A 27535-nucleotide genomic window follows, 5' to 3' on the forward strand; every position below is an offset into this window, starting at 1 on the left:
TTATAGCTTTCGGGTTGAGAAGCTTCCTGATGAAACAGCTCTATGTCACTTGCTTTTGATTCAAATGAATGCACTGAAATTAAATTAAGAAAATTGTGTGGAATTGGATTATATAAAAGCATTGTCTTGAATGTTTAAATACCATTAAAATTTGTGGAATTGTTTTCGCGCCAGGCTCTGCAAGTTTTTACCTGGCTAAAAAGAACAAGTGATAAGAAAATTGAATTTAATATTTTATGAGAGAAAATCAATTACAATTCTTTTTTGAGTCACTTTTTGTTAGAACGTATGGTTTTAGAAGCTTGGGTAAAATTAACTAAATTATTTCCTTTTGAGCACAGTATAAACATTAGCGACACTTTACATTCGTGAAGCATAAAAGGGAAATTAAAGTGGATGTTGATAGTGGAGGCGCTGATTCTCTATTATGGATGGGAATTTATCCAGTGGATTAAAAAGGAACTGGTGACGACAACCCTTGAGGATCTGGAGGCATCTTAATAGACTATGCTAGATAAGGGAGACATTTTTTACTGAATTTAGCCATCAAGGGGTCAATGTAGTGTACGGGCAGAGTTTGTATAATACAAAACTGTCACGGGGGCTTGTAAAGGACTGAATGAATGAGTTTAATGGCTCACAATTACTGTTGGTTTGTTTTAGAGTCATATAAATGTATCCTGATATGGGTTGCATGAGATTACCAGCTTTGAAAATGAACATGATTTTGTGATACACTGTCGGGAGAGGTTTATGCTAGTGGTAGTGATGTGAATTATGTAACGTGGGTGGGTGTGGACCCACTGTGCCACCGCCAGGGCTTACCCTGCGGGGACGTGACTAAGCGACTACCTGGTTTTCGCTAGAACCTCTGATGGTGAGAATAGGGTTGGCCACAGGTAGGGACCACTCCAGAACAATCCCCAGGACTGCAGCCAGTATCAAAAGGAAATAGTCGGCACTCCGTGTAGCTAGGGTGGTGCACGTGGAAAACAATGTCTGTAGGAAAAGAAAATCCCGGCACTCACGTGTTGATGATTAGTTGGTTTCATCAACATGTGAGTGCCGGGATTTTCTTTTCCCCCAGGACTGCAGCAGCTGACTGGAGAGCCAGAGGCACGAGTATGCAGTACAAGAGGGCAAAGACAAAAACGTGGTCAGAAGGTCCTAGGTCGGGACAGGCAGCACAAGATCAGAAGACATAGCCGAGGTCACGAGCGGAGAGGTCAGGCAGGACAGGACAAATAGCCAGGTCGGTAACAGGAATTGGATTACAGAAGCAAGCATTAACGTGGACTATGGGGTAGGAACCAAACGTTCGAGCAAGAATTGATGGGAGGAGCTTCCTAAAATAGTGCACGCTCGCACGAGATAGGCCAGGGGACCTGATCTCTGTAGGACACAGCAGGGTTAAATTCCTGCAGAAACCGACCATGCCCCCCTGAGGCCAAATGGAAACACCATGCTGTTGCAGCTGTGCAGATGAGTGCTGCAAAAGCAAACCTCAGCAAGCTGACCTGACGCGAGGAGTCGACGTGCAGTGACCATGGTGAGTAGGGCGGCGCTGAGGAGGCAGGCGAGTTACCGCCGTGACAAATTGCAGCCTTGATCATTTTGGTAGTATCTTATGACAATGTGTTGAAGGTCAAATGTAACTGAATTTCTTAATGAAATTTGATGAAAGTATGGTTGGACACATCTGCACTTTTTAAAGTATCTAATAAACTCTATTAATGGTTAGTCAGTGTAGTTGACCCATTCTATATATTCTACCTTTTTCTTTTTTTCCTATGCTATGGTATTTAAGTTTTTTTTCTCCAGTTTTGTAAAAAAATTACAACCTTTCCAGATAAAAGAAGAAGAGAAGCTATAATCACCGCAAGAATCCGCTCCACACTCAAGCGCTACCGTAATTTTCACCAGACTGGAAACAATGACGTTCCTGCTACCAGTCTCCGGTCTCCTGACCCTGCAGCGGGAAATTTCTTTTTTAGTTTATCAGCTGTGAATTAATTTTTTTTTTAAAAGTCAGAAAACCCCTTTAAACAATTGTTTCTAGAGATTTTTGTTTAGAAAAGCAGAATATAACTTTTATGCATATGAAGCCATAAAACTCTCTAGCTTCGCATAATTGTATCATAGAAGTTCACCAACATTTAAAAGACCCTTGAGAAGATGAGGTCAGTAGTCTTCTGACGCTACCACTATTGTTTATTAAGACTGAAGATTTACAATAAAGGGAGAATTGTGGGAGTCTTGTGCTCAGAAATATATCTATCGACTATTCAGCTGGAATGGTGAAATGACCGCTGATATGGCAACTGCTATTGACCTGTCTAATGAAATACACAATTTCCTGCAGTCTACAGTAGAATAAAAAGACAAAGCATGGAAACATGCAGACATCAATGAATACAACCAAAGAGTTTGCAAAATTGAAATAACTGTATTTAGTTTACTCGCTTATATACAAGCACCATTAATTACCAAAGCACTTTACAACGTTTGAACGCTAGGGAAGGCTGTTCATTAAGGTGCTTATGCCAGAATTCTGATGTGCGCATCTTGATAAGTCACAATATTTTTGCCCAACTCGGCATGTGCCCAAAAATATTGTGACTTTTTGCGTTTACACGCCAGTCCCCGCCAGCTACACCAATATGGACGTGGCATTGCCGGGACATTCGCAGGTTGGGGTGTGGTCACGTTCACCCATGAAATTCATCATAAGTTATACCAGTTGGTGTATATTTGTGGATACCAGACACCGGTCTTAATGTATCGCCCCCTAGGTGGCTAATTCATCAATTCTGTAGTTTTGTTCACCAGTCTTGATGCAGATTCCGCTGGATAAATTCATGGACAAGGTGTGAACCCATTAATGATGCTGGTGCTTCTTCAGCTGCCATGATCTTGAGACAGAAATGTATTCCAGTAACAGAGGAGACTTCTACTATAATATTTGAATTTGTTGAGGCCGAACTAGGTCATGTCCCTTCTGCTAATCTTCACCACCTTTTCAAAAACTTAGCAAAGTTGGCATAAAAAAATGTCAAAAAGTCGCAAACGTCAATGGGGACACAAACTTTGGTGCTCTAAAAGGGCAGCAAAATGAGCGGACCAGTGGATGTTGGGTCCGTTAAGTTCGACCAAACGTTTGTCTAGAGTTTCGACCGAACTTTTGGCCAGAGTTTGACCGAACTATTATCCAAAGTTTGATTCGGGTACCTGAACTCTACCCAAACTTGAACCCAAACCCGAACCCCATAGAAGTCAACGGGAACCCAAACTTTGGTGCTCTAAAAGGGCAGTAAAATGGTCATAGTAATGGCTAGGGGTGACTCTAGGTGTCTGGTGTGAACCCTGAACTTTACAATTTGGGTTCACTCATCTCTATTCATGAGAAATTAGAGACCTTTGTGAAATTTGAGGATGTGTATGGGTGGGCACATCTGTGCCAGTACATTTTAGAAAATATTTTATGCCTCAAGCTTTTAAGTTGGAAGAATTCCATCAATGAAAAGTAGCAACACATGGCGGCTTATATCATAAACCTCCAAACGAACAGAATTACATTCTTCATAAGCAAAGTACCAAGAGGAACGCAATATAATGAACAGTTATTATGGGAGAGCAGATTTATGGAAGATACATCTGAAGGACATATAAGATAAATGAGGAACCAGAGGATTATGTTGGAGAAACAAATAATATACTATTCCCCTAAGGATAAATGTTTGATAAGACTAATATTTGTATGTGTATAAAGCTGGCCTTATGAAAAGAAAAAAAAAGTCTTACATTCCGCTTGCGGGACACATCAGAACAAGCTTCTTGCATGATAAACAGATTTAATGGGAATAAGCATGTAGTCTGGTGCTTAACTGGAGGCATTAAATAAACATATTTTGTTCCGAGCAAACATAGGATTAAAGATTAAAACACAGAGGAAAGTATTAAAGCATTATGTGTGACAAATCCTAAGGGCAACTGTAATGTCTAGTTAGTGGCTTCAAAAGTATTTATGTATCTATGCTTCGGTTGGCACCAATAATGACTAAATGACTAAGTGGATAGTGGATAATATAAAATTACACTTAAAAGGGTTTCTAGACAGCAATTTGTGAACTATTGCTAGGAAAAGATTCCCGTATAAAATGTGTCATCTGAAAATAACCTATTGTTTAAACCAATTTATTTTTGCTTCATTTTTTAAAAATTTGAATTTGTTTTTTTCCCATATTATAATCTATATATAAAAAAAAAAATTGAAATCTTGCAATTTTCACACCGGCCACTGGGGCTTTTATAAACTACTTCCTGTTGCTTTAGGAAACAACACATGTACATTAACCACAATGAACAGACCTTGACCTTATCTTTTCTACTGAATAGCAAGTGCAAAGGAGGAGGAACAGGGTCAGCTGGTACATTCTCTATTGTGATTGGTGGATCCCGTGTTATCAGCTGTGAATAGAGGTGTTAACTGTCATTGTTATCCTGCCTCTGAGGATAATGAAATTGCTGAAAAGTCTTCTGGACAGAACAGGAAGTATGAATGTAATATAGCCCCAGTGGCCAATGTGAGAATTGCTAGATTACTATTTTTTTTATTAAGATTGTGAAAAAAAATTGCCCCCCAAAAAATACATGTAACACAAAAAACCTGATTTAAATAGTAGGCTATTTTCTGATGATACGTTTCCATTAAAGGGGCTGTCCTGTTTAGATAACTTACTTTTATAACCCTATTCAGAATTGATTGAAGGATTCCCTTATTTGTGAACTCTATTAACTAAGCAGAGTGGCTCTGGAGACTGTAGCACATCCACAAATTATTAACTGATTGTATATACTGAATACAGAATCAAGCTATCAATCACTATGTGTAGGCAGAGGAACAGTACTTTCTATGAATGGACAGGGAAGCAGGACTCACAGGCTTTCTCTATCTGTTGGAGGGGGGAGCAGGACTCACAGGATTTTTCTATCTATTGGAGAGGAAAGCAGGACTCAAATGCTTTTTCCATCTGTTAGAGAGGGAAGCAGGACTCACAGGCTTTCTCTATCTGGTTGGAGAGGGAAGCAAGACTCAGGCTTTTTCTATTTGTTGGAGGGGGAAGCAGGACTCAGGATTTTTCTATCTATTGGAGAGGAAAGCAGGACTCACATGCTTTTTCCATCTGTTAGAGATGGAAGCAGGACTCACATGCTTTTTCTATCTGTCAGGGAAGCAGGACTCACATGCTGTTTCAATCTGTTGGAGATGGAAGCAGGACTCACAGGCTTTTTCTGTCTGTTAGAGAAGGAAGCAGGACTCACAGGCTTTCTCTATCTGTTGGAGAGGGAAGCAGGACTCACAGGCTTTTTCTATCTGTTACAGAGGGAAGCAGGACTCACAAGCTTTCTCTATCTGTTAGAGAGGGAAGCAGGACTCACAGGCTTTCTCTATCTGTTAGAGAGGGAAACAGGACTCACAGGCTTTTTCTATCTGGAGAGGGAATCAGAACTAACATGCTGTTTCAATCTTTTGGAGAGGGAAGAAGGACTCACATGCTCTGTTTGTTGGAGAGGGAATCAGGACATACAGGCTTTATCTGGTGGAGAAGGAAGCAGGACACACAGGCTTTCTCTATCTAGTGGAGAGGGAATAAGGACTCACAAGGTTTCTCTATCTGGTGGGTGGGAAAGCAGAAAAAATGTGATCTATTGTTATAATCAGGTTATTACGTTGAAATTATTTTCTCAAAAAAATAGATCTTTTTTTATTTTTACATCACTATCTTATATAAAAAAAAAACATCTTGCAATTTTCAAAGCAATCACTATGCCTAATACTTCTACTTCCTGTTCTTCAATTGGACATTAACAGCAATAGACTGATATAAAACCAATTTTTTTATAGAACTATACACTGGGCAGGCACTAATATGGGCGAAGGTCATTGTGAAGGAAGGTGCAAGAGGTGAGCTGTGACACCACCTATTGTAAATAGTGGATCCTGTTTTATCTACTGAATGTACGGGTGGTACTTTTCATTGTAATCCTGCCTGTGATGATAATGAGACTGTTTTGCGTATTCTGTAGAGAACAGAAAGTATGAGTCTAATACAAGGTCAGTCAGTAAGAAAATTGCAAGATTTACAAAAATTTTTTATAGATAGTGACATGAAAAATTGAAAACAACTGTACAAAATTTTAAAAAAATACAGTTGACATAAAAAAATTAAACAATAGATCCTTTTTAGATGACATGTTCCCTTTAAAGAACTTTTTAAATGAAAATACTGAATAAGATAGAAAAATATACATCCCTGAACTCACATTCACCTTCTCTATTCCATGTTGCTTCTAGATAGTAGACCTGACGTATCCACTTTAATCACAGCAAAAAAGCAAGTGTCCATCAAACCAGTTTCTACAGGAAGACATCCAATGTTAATTAAAAGTAAATAATTTTATTTCATACAGATTGAAACCAACATTAAGAAAAATACAGGTACTTTCAAAATGCAATCCATTGCCACTTACAAGCTGAAATCACAATTACCGCAAAGTTTCTAGATGACAATAATTTCCTGCTATGTATTTATATTATATTGCACCTATTCCCATATTCAAGGTGCTATTATCAACAGGATGCTCTAAATATTCCCACAAAATTCAATATAATGTTCTAAATATCCCTATGTTATATAGTCATCTTTTATACGTATACATATAAAGTGCAAGTGCCATGGAATTACCGTTTACAAAAGGCCATTTAACACCACCTTTACCTGATAACTATTAGCTGCAATTTTCATGTGCAAACAACAGTTCTATATGCCAGTATAAAGTGCAAGTGCCAAAATCAACTACAATGAGAACTGTTGAGTCCAATTAAATATGTACAGGGACCAAGCGACGGCATCTAATGATGTTATAACAGTGTTACTGTCAGACTTATAACGTTCAGTAGAAAGACTAACACTGCCATGCACTTCCTGACACTGCAATCTTTGTAAGTATGCTCTTTCTACTTATAGTTATACAGTACAGACCAAAAGTTTGGACACACCTTCTCATTTAAAGATTTTTCTGTATTTTCATGACTATGAAAATTGTACATTCACAATGAAGGCATCAAAACTATGAATTAACACATGTGGAATTATATACTTAACAAAAAAGTGTGAAACAACTGAAAATATGTCTTATATTCTAGGTTCTTCAAAGTAGCCACCTTTTGCTTTGATGACTGCTTTGCACACTCTTGGCATTCTCTTGATGAGCTTCAAGAGGTAGTCACCGGAAATGGTCTTCCAACAATCTTGAAGGAGTTCCCAGAGATGCTTAGCACTTGTTGACCTTTTGCCTTCACTCTGCGATCCAGCTCACCCCAAACCATCTCGATTGGGTTCAGGTCTGGTGACTGTGGAGGCCAGGTCATCTGGCGTAGCACCCCATCACTCTCCATCTTGGTCAAATAGCCCTTACACAGCCTGGAGGTGTGTTTGGGGTCATTGTCCTGTTGAAAAATAAATGATATTCCAACTAAACTCAAACCGTATGGAATAGCATGCCACTGCAAGATGCTGTGGTAGCCATGCTGGTTCAGTATGCCTTCAATTTTGAATAAATCCCCAACAGTGGCACCAGCAAAGAACCCCCACACCATCACACCTCCTCCTCCATGCTTCACGGTGGGAACCAGGCATGTAGAGTCCATCCGTTCACCTTTCCTGCGTCGCACAAAGACACGGTGGTTGGAATCAAAGATCTCAAATTTGGACTCATCAGACCAAAGCACAGATTTCCACTGGTCTAATGTCCATTCCTTGTGTTCTTTAGCCCAAACAAGTCTCTTCTGCTTGTTGCCTGTCTTTAGCAGTGGTTTCCTAGCAGCTATTTTACCATGAAGGCCTGCTGCACAAAGTCTCCTCTTTACAGTTGTTGTAGAGATGTGTCTGCTGCTAGAACTCTGTGTGGCATTGACCTGGTCTCTAATCTGAGCTGCTGTTAACCTGCGATTTCTGAGGCTGGTGACTCGGATAAACTTATCCTCAGAAGCAGAGGTGACTCTTGGTCTTCCTTTCCTGGGGCGGTCCTCATGTGAGCCAGTTTCTTTGTAGCGCTTGATGGTTTTTGCAATTGCACTTGGGGACATTTTCAAAGTTTGCCCAATTTTTCAGACTGACTGACCTTCATTTCTTAAAGTAATGATGGCCACTCTTTTTTCTTTACTTAGTTGCTTTTTTCTTGCTATAATACAAATTCTAACAGTCTATTCAGTAGGACTATCAGCTGTGTATCCACCTGACTTCTGCACAACACAACTGATGGTCCCAACTCCATTTATAAAGCAAGAAATACCACTTATTAAACCTGACAGGGCACACCTGTGAAGTGAAAACCATTTCTGGTGACTACCTCTTGAAGCTCATCAAGAGAATGCCAAGAGTGTGCAAAGCAGTCATCAAAGCAAAAGGTGGCTACTTTGAAGAACCTAGAATATAAGAGATATTTTCAGTTGTTTCACACTTTTTTGTTAAGTATATAATTCGACATGTGTTAATTCATAGTTTTGATGCCTTCAGTGTGAATGTACAATTTTCAAAGTCATGAAAATACAGAAAAATCTTTAAATGAGAAGGTGTGTCCAAACTTTTGGTCTGTACTGTATATATATAGGTCAGTACACTTATGGTGATACCAAACATCTTGTGATTTTTATTGTTTTAGTGGCTTCAAGATGACCTCTCACCAGTTGAGGAAACTTAACTTGACATTATCCTGGAATGATAGCTTAAGGCTAAGTGCCCACGTTGCGGAACTGAAGCATATTTTTTTACGCTTCTCCCTGGCGGGAAAATCGCATGCGGATTTTACATGCGATTTTCCCGCTAGGTAGAAGCGTTTGTGAGGCGTCTTTGCAGCGTCTTTGCATGCATTTCCGCATGCGGGTTATCAAGCACTTCTCCAAGTGATTTAAGCATCACTTGTAAAAGTGCTTGACAACTTGTTCACACTATATAAATCCATGCAACCGGCATGGATGTATATAGTGTGACCAAGTAATAGTTAAAAAAAAAGAATCAGAATGGTAAAAAATAAAAAAATAAAGTTTATACTCACCTACCGATGCATTCTCTGCCCCGTCCGGAGTCTTGAGCGGCTCACGCTGTTGTGTGCAGGACCTGCGGTGACGTCATTGAGTCATGTGATGGGTCACATGACTCAATGACGTGGAGGTCCTTCAGACAACAGCGTGACGGCGGGAAAACACCGGAAAGACATCAGAAGATAAGTATAATCTTTATTTTTTCTTTTTTTTACAGGTTCTTTGGTACCCAGGTCTGGATGAGAGTCTCCTCTCATCCAGACTTGGGTACCATCCGCACATTGATTCCGCAGCGTTTCCGCAAAATTAATGAACATGCTGCGGATTTTTGACCGCAGCATATACTCTGCGGAAAAATCCGCAGCATGGGCCTTGACATTGCGGAATGCCATTGGGGACCATGGGGTGCGGATATACATGCGTTTTACAAGCGTTTACGCTGCGGAAATTCCGCAGCATATACGCTTGTAATACGCAACGTGGGCACGCAGCCTCAGGGCTGAGCAAAATGTTTGTATACTTTTTTATGTGTCCTCTCCTAAGCAGAGATATTAGCTAGTAAAGTTTAGGTCATAATTTATGTTAAGGCAAAGGAGTGTGATTTTTCATTGGGGGCATGTACTTCTTCCTTTTCATGAGGTTGACTAGTTGAAGGCAGGCAGCAACATACAGTGGAAAAAAGAACACATCTCCACAATAACTTAGAGCAGGCTTCACAGTGAGACATGTAATAGAGATACGTGTTTTTCCACTGTATGTTGCTGCCTGCTTATGATTGGTCAACCTCATTCAGAGGAAGAAGTACACACCACAAGTGACAAATCTTTGGTAACACCCAGACCTTAAATAAATTATATCCTGAACTTAACAAGCTAATATCTTCACAGCAGAGAGGAGAAAATAAAAAATAAAAGCTATTTTTTACTCAGCTCTGCAGCCACTATTCCATGATGTGGCCAGATTAACATGTTCAACCCTGTGAAAGGTCCTCCTTAAATAAAAACCTATTTGGATTAGTGTCATAATTTCCCGAGTTGCATAATTTTTTTATTTTTCCAGTGCAAAGTGCTTGCTTTTTCACAGGTCTGCTCAATGAACGCATGTTTTTCACAATTTCACTTGTAATTTTTTCCCATTTTCTGTATGTTAAATAGTAAAATTATTAGTTTGGAGAAAGTAGGAGTGAAGACCCGGGGTCTTCCGTGGGCGTAATACTACTCAGACAACACAGGGTGAGGGTAAACCAGTGCAGCAAGACTTTATTGAACCACCAAACGGACAATAAATACATAGAACAGTCCCAGCAAATACCCAAGATGGTACAACATTACACAGTATCACCCTTCAGCTGGCCTGCCGGGGAATAGAACAGCTGTGACTTTGGGACTTCCAGGGACAACTACCTTAACCAGTGGACCCCCGTTTTTGGCGGGCAATCACAGAGAGGAGGTAGCGGCAAGCTTAGGAAGCTGACAGTCCATGGAGGTACAAGGCCAGGAGACCCTGGCCTCTCTTAGAGTTTGCATGAGGCAAGATGACTGGCTGGCCCCAATCTGGCTTCTCCATGGGTTCCAGGCAACCGGAGGGTCCAACCTGGCAACCCTAAACAACATATCCATGTGGCCAGATGACTTCATCGTCCCAACCTGGTCTCCCCAAATGTATCCATGGGTTCGCTGATGGTCAATGGAGCAGATACATATCCTTCCAGTCAGCGCCGTGTACCTTTAGGCAGGAATCATGCATAATCCAAATCTGTGTCTCTCTGGATGAAGCCATGCTACCAAGCTGATGTCTTGACGAGTCTGACTGATCTTCGAATCTCTCTTTCAATTCTCTCTGCTACAGGGGCATATCTCCCTTAATTAGTTACAGTTGTCCTTTCAAGTACCCATCCACAGGTCAAGGATTAGGGATGATATTATTCCACAGGGCTCAGGTCTCATTATTTGTCCATTTAATCAATTTACATAGTTGGTATAGCAGGGGGGCTCTTTAAATCAACAACTAGCTGGCTTTAGTACAATATGTAATTAGCATATTAATAAATATTATTGTTTCCAAACGAAGAGAAGTCAACATTCAGGTTTATACACATAATAGTATGTCCTTCTTGACCAGCCACAGAAATACACATATATTCACAAGTCAACACAAACACTATAGTGTATTTCTCTTGGCTTAACAAATCTAGATGTCTGGCTGATTAAGATAAGAAGCTGTTTCGTCACAGTAGGCACCACCAAAATAGTAGGGAGTGCTCCATAGTAAAGAATCATAGCAATAAGACTATGCTTTTGATAGGCACAACCCACAATGTAATATTTTTTTCAGTAATGCAAAAAAACACCAGATACAAGCAAATTAAAGGCAAATAAAAACATGCACAAAACTAATGTCCAAAAATTAGAACAATCTAAGCTCAAACAACCACCTAGAACTGTTAGGCTAAGTGCCCACGATGCAGAAACGCTGCATATTTTTTCCACTTCTCCCTGGCAGGAAAAATGCATGCAGATTTTACATGCATTTTTCCTGCCAGGTAGAAGCGTTTGTCAAGCGTTTTTGCATGTATTTCTGCATGCGGGTTATCGAGCGCTTTTCCAAGCGATGTTAGCATCACTTGGAAAAGTGCTTGACAACCGGCATGGATTTATATAGTGTGACCAAGTTAATAGTTAAAAAAATAATAAAATGGTAAAAAATAAAAAATAAAGATTATACTTACCATCCGATGGCCCCCGGTATTTTCTCCGCTCCGTCCGGTCTGTTGTATGGGTCGCGGCGGTGTGAAAGGATCTGCGATGACGTCATTGAGTCATGTGACAGGTCACGCGACCGCCGACGTCAGCGGTCGCGTGAGCTGTCACATGACTAAATTACGTCATGGCAGGTCCTTTCACACCACCGCGACCCAAACAACAGACCAGACGGAGCGGAGAAAACACCGGGGGCCATCAGAAGGTAAGTATAATCTTTATTCTTTATTTTAAATTCTTTTTTTTAACAGGTTCCATGGTACCTGGGTCTGGAGGAGAATCTACTAATCTCCAGACCCGGGTACCATCTGCACATAGAATCGCATAATATCCGTATCTGCAAATGTGCTGACACGGATAATATGCGTTTCAATGCAAGTCAATGGCGGCAATTACGCTGCGTGTCCGCAAAATTAATGGACATGCTGCGGATTTTTCTGCAGTGATAATCCGCAGCGGAAATTTCCGCAGCATGTGCACAACACATGCGGATTATCATTGGGGACCAAGGGGCACGGATTACCAAGCGGTTTTTAAGCGTTTTTGCTGCGGAAATTCCGTGGCAAAAACGCTTGAAAAACACATGGTGGGCACGAAGCCGTAGGTAAATATGTGACCTACATATGCAAGAAATAAAAATATCTATATAATTTTCCCCATTATTATCTTTATATATATATATATATATATATATATATATATATATATATAAATATATATATATATATATATATATATATATATATATCTATATATATAAATAAATAAACAAAGACAATAATGGAGAAAATAGCACAGCATCAAATATCACATGAGCAGAACAGGTAATAAGAAAAAATGTGAACAACACATTGGATACATACCAATCCAGGGAAAAGGATGAGGGACTTAAATGATAAGAAAAATTTCCTGTGAGGGATAAAGAAATCCCTACTCGTATCTCCAAAATTCAGCTTCCTCGGGAGACCCCTATAATTTGTTTGTGTATGTTTTTTTTTGCAATACTGAATACAAATACAGGGTCGGCCATTAATATGGATACACTTAAATAAAATGGGAATGATTGGTGATATCAACTTCCTGTTTGTGGCAAATTAGTATATGGGAGAGGAAAACCTTTTCCAGATGGGTGGTGACCATGGTGGCCATTTTGAAGTCGGCCATTTTGGATCCAACTTTATTTTTTTCAATGGGAAGAGGGTCATGTTACACATCAAACTTATTGAGAATTTCATAAGAAAAACAATGGTGTGCTTGGTTTTAACATAACTTTATTCTTTCATGAGTTTTTTACAAGTTTATGACAACTTATAAAATGTGTTCAAAGTGCTGCCCACTGTGTCGGATTGTCAATGCAACCCTCTTCTCCTACTCTGGACACACTGATAGCAACACCGCAGAAGAAATGCTAGCACAGGCTTCCAGTATCCGTTGTTTCAGATGCTGCACATCTCCTATCTTCACAGCATAGACAATTGCCTTCAGATGACCCCAAAGATAAAAGTCTAAGGGAGTCAGATCGGGAGACCTTGGTGGCCATTCAACTGGCCCACGACGACCAATCCACTTTCCAGGAAACTGTTCATGTAGGAATGCTTGGATCTGACACTCATAATGTGGTGGTGCACCATCTTGTTGGAAAATCTCAGGGAACGTGTCATCTTCAGTGCATAAAGAGGGCAACACATCATCATGTAGCAATGTCAGATATCTAGTGGCATTAAGGTTTCCATTGATGAAGAATGGCCCCACTATCTTTGTACCCCATATACCACACCATACCATCAATTTTTGTGTTCCAGCAGTCTGGGAGGGATCTGTCCACTGTGGGTTAGTGTCAGACCAATAGCGGTGGTTTTGTTTGTTAACTTCATCATTCACAAAAAAGTTTGCCTCATCACTGAACATATTATTCTGTGTAAACTGAGGGTCCTGTTTCAATTTTTGTTTTGCCCATTCTGCAAGTTCAGTGCGCCGATCTGGGTCACCCTAGTTGAGATGCTGCAGCAGCTGGATTTTGTAAGGGTGCCATTTGTGAGTAGATAATATCCGCCAAAGGGATGTTCGACTGATGCCACTCTCCTGTGATATGCGGCGAGTGCTACTCTGTGGGCTCTTGCTGAATGAAGCTAGGACAGCCACTGATGTTTCTTTATTCGTGACAGTTTTCTTGAGTCCACATTTTGGCAAATCCAACACTGAGCCTGTTTCACGAAATTTGGCAAGCAGTTTGCTAACTGTAGCATGGGAGATGGGTGGTCTCGTAGGAAATCTGCAATGACCCGGGTACTGCGTTCACCAGACATCAACACAATTTCTATCCGCTCCTTACGTGTTAACCTCTGCGACATGTCAATGGCTGTAAACAAAGAGAAACTTGTAAATAACTCATGAAAGAGTAAAGTTAAGTTAAAACCAAACACACCATTGTTTTTCTTATGAAATTCTCAATAAGTTTGGCGAGTCACATGACCCTCTTCCCATTGAAAAAAATAAAGTTGGGTCCAAAATGGCCAACTTCAAAATGGCCGCCATGGTCACCACCCAACTGGAAAAGTTTTCCCCCTCCCATATACTAATGTGCCACAAACAGGAAGTTGATATCACCAACCATTCCCATTTTATTTAGGTGTATCCATATAAATGGCCCCATGCAATAAGCCTCTCAAAGCATAGTGTCTTTTTCATAGAGTCAAATTAATAGTTTCATTCCAAAATATCATTCTTCCTGCAATAAACAAGCCCCTGGTTATATTGATGGAAAAATAAAAAAAAGTTATGAATTTTGAGAGAATAAAAGGAAAATCCCAAAGCGCAAAATTTAGAAATGGCTATATTTTTAAACATATGAAATTGAGTTTATATTTGGATTAAGATGTTCTGTAATAAGACATTACCTTAGTTCTCTGTTGGTCAAGTAGATCTCAACCTTGATACAAATGTTGACTCGGGTAATCTAGTACAACCCACAGTTATCATATTTTATTTCTATGTAAAAAATCTTAAATAAAATCTACATATTAGCAAATAATATGGTGAATAAAACACGTTAAGACTAAGGTATTGAGGTGTGAAAAGTGGGACACTTATGATATATTCAGCTCTCAAATACATATACTTAGTTACATATTGCTATTGATCCACTGAAGAATTTACATACATAGGGCACCACTTTCTGATCAAAGTTTATGTGCTTGTCCTAATGAGCTGAGTGCTGGAGGTCACACATGCTCAGTCACTTTCCACGAAGCCAGTCATCTGCATTTAATCACTTTTTAGTTTAAGAGCAACCAATATAAATAGCTTTTGCCCTATTTGTTAGGAAAGTAACATAGCCTCTTCTTTAACGTGACAGTATAGTTGAGTGTACTATTTCTGTGAGGGAAGTAAGAAGGCACTATAATATCAGCTGCCAGAGGGGGAAGGAGACTGATTCTGGCCAGAGCCTACCGTCAGAAATATAGATTAGCAGCAGAACCAAGCATAAAATGCAAAAAAAATCTATTTTTTATGGTAGAAACACTGTAAATTACATTTATAATGTATATCAACAGCATTTTAAGACTTTTGGCATTAAAATAATTCACTGAAAAGTACTTGGAAAAGCCAAATACCTTTCTATTAAGGTATTTGAAAACAAATTTACCCCAGCTATGGACAAATGTGGATGCCCACGTTTATTCCACCCAGAAACTAGAGTTAGTAGCAACATGCAGATAAAACCCTTGCATAGGGCTAATCCACAAACTGCACTTTGGTCCATAGCCTAATGGTACATTGCAGGTCTTCAGAGCACTAGGAGTTACATAGTTTTTGTCTTAAATACTATACAGCAGGATCACATTTTTACCGCCTCACAATTTATTTTCTATATTATTTCCTTACAATATGTTCTTTCCCAGTTAATAGCTTAACATTATAATTCAAATCATTATTTTGTTTTATATAAATGCTGATTTTTAAGACTTTAGAATAGTCACACAAATTTTGGTTTATTAAGCCCCCATCTATTACAAGTTTTACATTCCATTGTAAATCGACAGAAGAAGTGTAGAGTGGTAGACGTGAACCATGGCCTTCATCCTAATTCACAAAAATATAGCAGGGCTGTGTTTCTGCTACTCATAAATGTCAGTTCTGCATTCTAAGGTCTATTAGTTTATGGTGATCGTAGCTCTGCAAGAAATGTATCCGTCATAGAGTTCAGAATATTTATCCAGAGCCTTATCTAAAAATTAACTAATGTGAAATTAAATCACATCTCCACTCAAATAGTAAAACTAACCAACGCTCTTGAATATTCCTGTTCTGCACAGCGTTTCATTCATTATGGCAGCAGTTTTTGCCCCAGAGCTGCGTTTTTCGATTTTTAACTAGGACAGGGAATTTCAACCACCTGAATTTCTTCTTGCATCATTCCCAAGAAGACTCATGGCTGTACTAGCTCAAAAGGGGGCTTCTACTCAATACTGAGCAAAGGGTCTGAATACTTATGACCATGTGATATTTCAGTTTTTCTTTTTTAATAAATTTGCAAAAATGTCTTTCCGTACCCAGTGTATGTTTAAGGCAGGAGCAGATACAGACAGAAGAGGCCTTTGACAAGAACACTACATAAGCCTTTTGCAGTCCAACAGCTCATCATAAGGCACAATTCCACATTCTTTGGAAATGGAAGTGGTCCTTTTGGGCCCTTGTGCGTAGCTTGCACCAAGGCTATGTCCGCCTCTGGATTAAAGGTGTTGTCCCAATAAATACATTTATCTATCTATTGAATAGAAGAGAAATGTACGATTGCTGTGGCTTTGACCATGATGACTCGCCATGATTCGGAGAACAGTGGTCCCAAAGACACCTACTGTACGTGCCCATACATGACCACCATTCTATTGATTTGTATGTGACTGACAGAGAGAGCCAAGTCATACAAAATTGAATTGAGAGGTGGTCACCCATGCTGGGAATTTTGTGACCCCATTTTTGTGCTTAGTGGTTGTCATAGGTATCTGAATCTGAATGATCACATATGAAAGATGATAAGTGGGACAACCCCTTTAAGTTAACACCAATTCTTTCTTACTCTCTCCACTTTTTATCTTATGGCTGCATTCATATTTGATCCATAGCCCAAATATAATGAAATGAGTAGAACAATAGTTAGATAGATAGATAGATAGATATGGATAGATAGATAGATAGATAGATAGACATAGAACAGTTGGTTCTACAAGTTGTGTTGTATGTAGGAAAAATGAGCAACTAAGCATTTGACCAACTTTGACAAGGTTCAAATTATGATGTCTAGGTGAATGGATAACACCATCTACGCTGGTCTATTGGGTTCTTTCAAGGATGCATTGGTAGTACCTACCAAAAGGTGACCAAGGATGAACAGCTGGTTAATTGGTGACCAGGCTATGGGCCTCAAAGGTACATTGCTGCGCATCTGTTCTGTTGGGACTCTTTCTTGCAACTCGCTGGACTTCGCAGATCTGCTGCTAATGTCCCATGACTTGATGGTACAGAGCTGAATGTCCTACACAATATTACGCAACAATTTTTAAAGTAGCACTCGTCCTCCAATCAAAATTTTTATCCTCTTAATATATTGCAGTCATCATTATTTAGCATTGTGTACTTACAATTGCTCATTTGCCTTTCTAACCAGTTAATCCTTCTCCTTTCCATTTGGTCTATGACTTCAATCGATTAAAAACTGACTAGCTGAATGCTTCTAAGCTCTATGTAGAAATAGGACGTCAATTTTCTTTGCACAAGTCATGAGTCACTGCAAAAGACCCTGGCAGAGGGGAGGAGGGAGCTGCTGGGTCAGGAGTTGAAGAGGAAGATGATAAACGCAGGAACAAGAGACTTCCTGCTTCTACATAGAGCAAAGAAAAGACAATAATTATCTGGGTAGAAAGGCAAAATGAGAAATTGTAAGTGCACAGTGCCATATAATATGGTGATTGCAATATATTAAGAGTAGGAATGAGCGGACCCGTGGAAGTTCGAGTTCTGGTACCCAACCCGAACTTTATTCCAAATTTCGGTTCGGGTACCAGAACTTTACCCAAACTTGAACCAGAACCTGAACCCCATTGAAAACAATGGGTACCTGAACTTTTGATAGGGAAAATAGTCTCTCTCTCTCTGTAAATTACTCCCTTGAAACTCCGAACATTGCAGTGGACTTCCAGGAGAAGTCCATGTTTGGCAATTAGCACCGTAAACTAACTTTTAAGTTCGAGTTTGCTCATATCTAATTGAGAGGAACTTTGATGGGAGTGCTTCTTTAATGTTATAGCTCATTGGTTTATGCTGTTAGACATGGCCATGACTAAGAACTGTTTATATTTTCAGGTTCGAAACTCCTAGGATTTTTCCTCAGGATGTCCTGTTTTAAACTTCTCTTTTTTTTTTTACATAATCGTTTTAATGGATTAATATAGCTTTTTTTATCTGAAAATTTAGAGATTGAGTGCTGGACAAGATTAACATTTTTCCATTTGTAGACCAAAAGCTGACAGGTCACACAATAGTGAAAAAAATAATGTGAAAATGTGAGTAAGACACCTTTGGGCCAATTCGTCAAAGTGTTTACACTAGATTTCTGTCGTAAAAATACTTTGAAAAGTCTCCAATTTTTTTTTTGTGCCACACGAAGTTGGGCAAAAGTGTTGCAACTTTTGATGTTTTCTTGCCAGTTCTTCTCTAAAGTTGGTAGAGCATGGACGGAATGGGGCATGGTGGTGCCCGGTCACCAAATTCCTCAAAACTTAGGCTATAACTTATGCCAGAAATGTTGCTTCAGTCTCAGACTGGAGTAGCATTTCTGGCGAGGTATACAGAAACGCATGCCACCGATAAGAGCCACATGCCACTCAATGAATTTGTTGCATCCTACTCCATCATGTACCTTCATTTAGACTACAACGCCAGTCTTAAAGGGCAACTGTCAGCAGGATTTCACGTCCCAAACTATTTATATGTGCTTATAGCTCTTTCAAAGATGAGTCCAGCAATACCTTTACATGGCCAGTCCATTCCTCTGTTTCTGAGAAGTTACCATGTGAGTTGATATGCAAATGAGGCTGAAGAGCTATTTTTTAGATCTGAAGCCTCTGTCACTCCAGTTCAATCCCCCACTCAGCACTGCCTCCTCCTGCTTGACTGACAGTATCTATACTGTTTGACTTCAGGCAAAGGAGATATCAGTCAAGCAAGAGGAGGCAGCTCTGGGCGGGGAATAGAGCTGGAGTGACAGAGGCGTCAGATCTACAATTGCTCTTCAGCCTCATTTGCATATCATTTCAAAGACTGATTTCTCAGAGACAAAGGAACAGAGTGGCCATGTAAAGGTATTGGTAGACTTTTCTTTGAAAGATCGACATGTACATATAAATAGTTTGGAGGGTGAAATCCTGCTGACAGATTCCCTTTAGAGCCTAAAAGATCTCAGTTGTGTTAGCTCAGGACAATATCCTAATTCTAGGTTCTCTTTTTTTCCAATGCTCATAAACTTCTTCGGGGATTTTATAAAATATGATAAAATAAAGGTAATTCTGATGGCATAAAACAAAATCCAGTAACATATGCAAAAAATAGGTAAGCACGGAAAAGCATAAATGAGAATGACAATTCAATATGCTACAGCATATGCTTATCAGACATACTCCTGTCCTACAGACAGATGTATTTCCCTCTGCTTTGTTGTATATGAACCTCTGTAATTCAGCAAAACACATATAAAATATACTTAATTGGCAAATTTTTGGCTCGTAGTAGATCAGCAAAGTGATAAAGCGATCTTCTGGTGTGTACACATAAAGCTGCTGTTAGCATTTTCTATTCCCTGCTGTTAAACCCGCTAGAAGAAATCTGATTATATTATCCGTTCTGCTTTCTACAGGTTTTATATACACAGGAGAAGTTGTTCACCGGATGCTCACAGCAACACAATATATCGCTCCCTTGATGGCCAATTTTGATCCGAGCGTGTCCAGAAATTCTACAGTCAGATACTTTGACAATGGTATGTATCCAATTCAGGTTGATGTACATGCTCTAAAAGGGCCATAGAAAAGATTAATAAGCAAAAGAAATGTAGTAATAAATGAATTCCTAAACACTTTAATTAGCAAATCACATTTTTTTTTCTAGGGAAGTAATTACTATCTATCATATTTTTTTGTACTATAGAACACATCCTAGGTTTAGACAACAGAAAACAGGAAAAACATATTTCTTACTAATTACAATTTCCCATAAGATGCAAAAAAGTGGAAGGGTTAATATTACTTATTTTTAATGCACAAGGGTAAAATAGGGAGGATCTTTTGTTAATGTTTCTCTGCAGCATGTGTATTATACACATATAGCGTTACATCCTCAACATGATGTACATTCTCTGCAGAACACACATACAGTATATGCACAACACTGCTACATGTGCAGTACATGCACACTCCGTACTGCTGTATATACACACTCAGCTTTGCTGTACAGTATATATACACCCATCTTTGCTACATACACACACATCTTTGCTACATCAAAGCACAGCTCTGCTACACACAGAGCTCTGCTGCATACACATCTCTGTTCTATACACACATAGCTCTGCTACATACACACATAGCTATGCTACATATAAACACATACTCAGCTCTGCTATATTCATACAGCTCTGCTACATGCACACTCACATCTGCTATAGCAATACACACAGATCTGCTACATCAACACACATACATATACAAATGCTATACTCTACCACATTTTGACGTTCCTTTCAGGCATGTAACTGATCACATGACATGGAAGGTTCTTTAGCTAGTCGGGACCTGAAGCATCCATGCAGCTTTAATCATGTGCAGGTCCTGGTAGCTTTCTCTTCTGTCCTGCTCTAATCAAACTGATCAGTGTAGGAGGAGAGAGAGCTGTGCCACCTCATAGTTCTCACAGTGATCTGGATCTGCTCTCCTGAGTATTCCATTTTTTTTTCAATTCCACCATACTGTTCCAGATATATGGACCTATTTCCATTTTGTACTCATTTTAAAGGACTTTCAAAGGGGGCATGACTTACAGGATAATAATTTAGAGCAGTCTAAAGGTATGTTCCCCGGAGAATTCTTTGAGCCAAGCCCACTTGAAAAAGATGATAAAATCAACACTAAATAAAAAGGTCCATATCTGTGGAGCTGTATGGGGAATTAACACCCCTCACGACATATGATGTATATTTATGTCATATGTCTTGTCCCTGACTTTGATGCAGGCTCACACACTGAGTTTGCATCTTTTCTGACACATGATGGCTGATTTGATCAGCCATCATGTGCCTTTAATAGCGGAGAGTGGAGCTGTGCTCCACCCACAGTTGTTAACCTGTTAAATCCTGCTGTTAATCTCTGACAGGGCCAACAAGGGTGCGCTTTATTCCACACTCCCATTGGCACACCTGTGATGTGATCGTGGGGCGCCGATGGGTTGCCATGACAGCTGGGAGTCTGCTGATGACCCCCATGCCTGTCATTACGATACTTCTGTGAAAGTCGGCCAGTGGCCTGCGTTCACAAGAGATCTTGATTTCTGATCTAGATAGCACAAGTTATTGGATGATCGCAGCTTCAAGTCCCCTAATGGGAATATTAAATAAAGTAAAAAGTTTAAAAAAAGTTTTTAAAAATATGAAAAGAAAATAAAAAAAACACAAAAGCTGAAATCACCCCCTTTTTGACCCATCGAAAATAAAACCATTAAAAAAAAAAAAAAAATACACTTATTTGGTATCGCTGTGTTCAGAAATGTCCGATCTGTCAGAATATAAAATAAATTAATCCGATCAGTAAATGGTGTAACAAGAAAAAAAAATTGAAATGCCAGAATTACGTTTTTTGCAATAAAATGCAATAAGAGGCTATCAAAACATCGCATCTACCCCAAAATGGTGCCAGTAAAAACATCAGCTCAGGGTGCAAAAAGTAAACCCTCACCCAGTGCCAGATCCCAAAAAATAAAAACGCTATAGGTCTCGGAAAATGGCGACAAAAGCAAAAAAAATTTTTCATACAAATTTCCGCATTTTTTTCACAACTTAAATAAAAAAAATGCAATGCGAGTTTGGTATCTGCATACTCATACTGACCTGGAGAATCATATTTCTGTTTCTGACCTCGTTCAATGCAAGTGTATTGAGCGAGGACATGCCCATCTAATCGGAATGTGTCAGAGCCGACACCGGAGAATCCTCATAGCATTCAGTGCGCACCATGTGAAGATTCACATGTCTACAGTCACCTAGAGTGACTGCAGACTTGTAGACCAGAAAACCCTTTTAAATGTTCCCTATCATTTCAACAAATTCTACATTAATCAATAGTACGAGTGAATATTAGAAACTTAGTAATATATCCTATCACAGAAATCTACTACTTTCTCCACTTATGATCCACTTTTCCTTTGTCTCCTCAACTTATAATTCACTTTGAAACACATGAAAACCCATCAGATTACAGTTGCCTACTGAAGTCTATGTACAGAGGAGCAGAGAGAGAAAGAGAGATAGGGACAGGGGTATGGACTAGGGAGGCAGAGTCAACACAGACCTGCACTGCTGCTACTACTTCTGAACATGTGCTACACAGAGACAGAAGAACAAGAATCCCTCACGTCTGTGTGTGCTGTGTACGAGACATCAAAGCAGCTAGTTTCCACCCAAAAGCTGAAAATTAGAAATACCACCTGAAGAAGGGAAAACTGATGAAACATGCAGGACACAAGTCATATAGTAGGCTGAAATAATGTTATTCCTCATGTACAGCTTTTAAACAGTTATCTGAAATGACATGGACACTTTAAGCAAAAGGAAAAATGTATTGTTGGGATATGCTCTTCATTTTTACATTTCTTTTGCAGGTACTGCCCTGGTGGTTCAGTGGGACCATGTTCACCTGCAAGATAACTATAGTCTCGGAAGCTTCACCTTTCAAGCCACATTAATCAATGATGGTCGAATAGTGTTTGGATACAAAGAAGTAAGTCTGCAAAAAATTATCTCTCATATCAGATCAATAATATCTAAACACATGTAATGGTCCATTTGTTTTCTCCTGTATATCACCCCATACCATCCCATGGCAAATGTATATAGCATAACTGGCTGTGACGCGCCCCCTGGGCCGTGGGGTACTCGGAGCCGGGCCTGTAGATGCTGGGGGTTGTAGTCACTGTGGCGGTGACCCGGTCCATGACCCGGTCCGTGACCCACGGCGGTCAAACCAGGGTAGTTTATGTATAGTATTTATAATGTCCGACTACCCCACCTGTGGAATGCGGTTATTGGGAACTGCCGCTGCGGAGCAGTCCACTGAAGCTGATGGTATGTGCATCAAGGTGATGTAACTCCCCACAGGAAGAGTGGAGCTTCAGGGCAGCGTGCATGGATGATGGTGGTGATAGTGCCTGGATCAGTAATAATAACACGGAGTCTTTGCAGTGTAGTCCTAGGGTCTTTACTGGTGGTAATTATATAGGCCCCAACGGGAGTACTTGCTAGGGGTGAGGGCCTGGTCAGTCTGGGAGCAATCCTAGAATTCCCCTGGCCAGGTGGAGTTGTAGGCCTGCCGTTCTGACTGTACTCTTTTGGCTATCCTGCTTATAGTCGTGTTGTAGCCCACATCCCTGAGTGTGACGTGCTGTGCTCACCCGTATGACTGGCGACTCGGATCCCGTGTATTCCTCGCTCCTCTGTGGCGGTACTGGTCCTTTCATGAGGCTGAGCCTCCGGGCTTCTGTTGGGCCAGGAGACCTGCAATCTCCTGCCCTGCGGTATCTGCTGCTGGGCCTGAAGGGTCCCACAGCCTCGGACTCCGGTGTCCGGTCCTCTGTGTAACACTGTCCAGGACGAGCTATCTCCAGCTCCAGTCCCTGGCTCCTTACTCCTGTGTCCTCAACTCGACTACAGCCCCGTCTAGACTGACTAACCCTGCCTTCAGATCCAGTTATATAGGGCAGGATCCTCCCCTTTCTGGCCTGGGGCAGGAGGTGTTGTGACTAGCACAGGGGAATGGGGATTACTCGGATTCCCGGGCCTTTAGCCTGGCCTTAGGGATGTCGCGGTGGTCGGCTCCCGGGCCCGTACCCTGTGGTCGCTCTTTAGAAAGGGGATAATGAGTTTCTTAGTTTTATAACAGTTCGTGACGCCACCTGTGGCTTCTGGTGAGAATCACCAGCGCTGCGCAGTCCACTGAGGCCGATGATAAGGCTGCTCGATTGTATAGCTCCCCACAGGTGGAGCTAGGCCTCAGGGCAGCGTACGGAAAGGGGAATGCAGGACAGGCGAGACCCAGCCGGGTCAGAGCAAGAACAGGGACAGACACGATAGTCACTTCAGTACCTTTTACTGATGGAAATTCAGGCACATCCCGGAGCACTGTAGGGTGAAGGGTGCATGTCAGGATCCTCCCCAATGAGCGGGTTTAGGGCCTCCTGTTTCTTGCCTCTGCGTAGTAAGTTTCTGACCTGCCTGGAGCTAGGCCTAACTTTGTCTCTGTCCTGCGCTGGCTGACCTTGTGGTAGGGCCTTTCCTTGGAGTACACGCTCCTCAGCTTGTGGGGCCTATGTGTCTCCCGGCTCTGTTACGTATCAGCTCTTTAGTGATCCTGGGACCTGTAGTTCTCCAGGGATTCTGGTTATACCTTACTGGGTCATAGAGATCCCGGTAAGCTTCGGACCCGGTGTCCGGTAAATGGTTCGGGGTGAGCTAGTTAAGCTCCTCTGCCCCCTTTGTACTAACTCTCCACTCGCCTTCGTCCTACTCGGGCCCTCACTAGGCTATACACACTAACGGCAGCTTGCTGCGCTTCACCGATCTTATGGCGCCGGCACACCTAAAGCTCACTATTCTGAGCTACAACTCAACTGAGCTCAACTCTGCATTCAGATGTATACTCACTGAACTCTCTAGAGGAACTGCTGAATCACTGACCTCCACTGCAGACTGACCTCTCTTTGGCTCATCTGCAGGAACTGACTGCCTGGCTCCAGCTTCCCTATTTATCTCCCTAACGGGCTCCTTCTGCTGGTCTGAGGTGGAAGGTGGAGATGTGTGAATGTTTATGGGGGCCTCTTGTGGAGGAATCCATCAATGCACTCTTCCAGGATCTGTGATACCAAGCGCAGCTGGGCGTCACATTCCCCCCTAGCAAAGCTCAGCACTCCCGGGCTGAAGTACATTTTATAACAACAACAATAGGAAACAGGAACAATCTTCCCTTTATGGGAGGCACCAAGCTTAAACGTTGTATAACAGTATAAACAAATACAAAGTGTCCTCAGAATTCAAGTCTCTTGTGGTGAGGTTCCCAGACAGGATGTCCATCTCACAGGGTAGAGTACTTGGTGGTTTGAGGGACCTGTCCCAAACCCTCAATGTAGGCCCTGGGGTGGCTGCAGGGCATGAAGATCCCGAGTTGGACCTCCAGTAGAGCCACTCCAGACAGGTTTTCCTTCTGAGGTCACCTAAAGGGGCACTCCAGGGAGCGCAATTACCGCATATACAAAAAGCAGTATTTTGGGCTGCACATAGTCCTCAGCCACGAGTTCTTAGGTAAGCAATAAGTAATATTCATATGCATGAAAATACACAATTAATACAGTGCATTACAATTTTAATACCCCAGGGGTAACTATCTACATTTTCAGAAATTTGACTATTTACTGAGTGTACCTAACAGGGGGTTTTCCTCTCGTGCTACGTGTTGATCTGCGTAGTGCGGTGGTCTGTGGGGTATCAGAGTCTGCATTGTCAGTTACCCTACCAGTTCTACGTGTGACCAAATTGGGACTGGCAAGTTCACCATTGGCTGGGCCCTCTTGCTCTGCTCCTACCGGGGATCCTTCATCCGGGGATACTTCTTGAGCTGGCTCTTCTGCAGCACTTACAGGTTCAACTTGCTGTGGTGGGTTTTCTGGCTGTTCGTAGAATTGGAGTACTGGGATGATTACTGCTCCTCCTACTTGAGGCCAATCTGCTGGGAAGTCTCCTAGGTCAGTGTGTATCACTGCTTCTTCAGGTTCTTCCGGGATTGTGAGAGGCACTTCTTCTTGGGATTTCAGTAAGTCTGGACGCAACTTTAGGTGGTCCCTGGACACTGTTGTAGACATTTTTCCTCCATCTCGACTGATTAAGCATGTCTTCTTATTGTCAAATCTTGACGGTAACACAGTGTAGGGTTCTTTTTCCCACTGTTCATCAAGTTTGTGGTTGCGTCTTTTCCTTTTCAATACTGTTTCACCAGGTGTGAAGGGTTCTGCGGGTGCATTTTTGTTGTAGTGCGCCTCCTGCTTTTCTCTCACCCAAGTGAGACTGTCCTCGACACAGGCTTGTACTCTTCTGTACTGCTCCTGTCTGGTGGTGTCCCAGTCCTCAGTGGTCATATCAGCTTCAGGCTCAACAACACCAAGCTCCAGATCCATGGGCTGCTTTCCTGGCCTTGCCCGCATGAGGTATGCCGGAGTGCAATTGGTGGAACTTACTGGTATATTATTGTACAGATACACTCGGTCAGGTAGTAGGTCTGGCCACTGATTTCTCTCCTCAAGTGGTATGGTCTTTAGCAGGTCGATGATGATGTTGTTCATCTTTTCACAGAGACCGTTGGTTTGTGGGTGGTACGGTGTAGTTCTTATCTTTTTACAACCGTATAGATGGCAGAACTCCTTGAACAACTCAGCCTCAAAGGCCGGGCCTTGGTCCGTCAGTACCTGCTCAGGATAACCATGGGGTCTACAGAAATAGGCTTGGAATGTCTTTGCTGCTGTCTCTGCCATCTGGTCTTTGACGGGGGCGACCACCAGGAAACGTGAGTAGTGATCCACCATGGTCAGAGCATAGGAGTACCCTGACCTGCTGGGGGACAGCTTGACATGGTCCAGGGCCACGATCTCCAGGGGTCGAGTCATCTTGATGGGTTGCAGGGGTGCCTTCTGGCTGCTGAAGTCTTTTCTTCTTAGGCCACAGTCCCGGCACCACCTCTCAATGGAGCTGCGCATTCCCACCCAGTAGAATCGACACTTCAGCAGGGTCTCTAGCTTTTTCCAGCCAAATTGCCCCGCCTGATCGTAGTAAGCTTCTAATACCATCTGGATGTCTGTCTTCGGGACCACTATCTGCCACACCATCTCATGGGTCTTTGGATTGACGTACCTCCGGCACAGCTTCTCACGGTAGATAAACAGCCGGCTTCTCTCGTTCCATAGCTGTTTTGCTTGGAGAGACGCTTCCTTCTCCAGGGAGGAATCTTCCTGGGTTATCAGCTCCTTGATGCTGCTGACAACCGGGTCACTGTCCTGGGTCTCCTTCCAGCTGTGGTGAGGCAGGGGGTTTAACGTCTTTCCGTGCTGTTTCCTGGAGGCTCGTTGCTTGTGGATCATCCCATTCCGGTGAAAGGCAGGTAGCTCTATCTCTTCCAGGTCATCCACTTCTTCTTCTGTGTCTGACTGGTGAGGCATCTTGGACAGGGCATCGGTGTTGGTGTTCTTGCGGCCCGCCCGGTATTTAATTGTAAATCGGTAATTTGACAGCCGAGCCATCCATCGTTGTTCCAGTGCTCCCATCTTAGCTGTTTCTAGATGGGTCAAGGGGTTGTTATCAGTGAAGGCAGTG

At 41.5% G+C, this 27535-nt stretch overlaps 1 protein-coding gene across 3 annotated transcripts in view; it reads left to right on the forward strand.

Annotated features, from left to right (window-relative positions):
- Window positions 1-27535, forward strand: part of PLXDC2 (plexin domain containing 2) — a 782113-nt gene that overhangs the window by 486809 nt on the left and 267769 nt on the right. For all 3 annotated transcript variants that reach the window (XM_073677477.1, XM_073677478.1, XM_073677479.1), the window contains 2 exons: window positions 19775-19897; window positions 22786-22904. In XM_073677477.1, the coding sequence (XP_073533578.1) occupies window positions 19775-19897; window positions 22786-22904 (242 nt within the window). The remainder of the gene's footprint in view (window positions 1-19774; window positions 19898-22785; window positions 22905-27535) is intronic.

The sequence above is a fragment of the Phyllobates terribilis genome, unplaced genomic scaffold (assembly GCF_046119375.1).
Source record: "Phyllobates terribilis strain yellow unplaced genomic scaffold, ASM4611937v1 Scaffold_4__5_contigs__length_816908805, whole genome shotgun sequence".
Taxonomy (NCBI): domain Eukaryota; kingdom Metazoa; phylum Chordata; class Amphibia; order Anura; family Dendrobatidae; genus Phyllobates; species Phyllobates terribilis.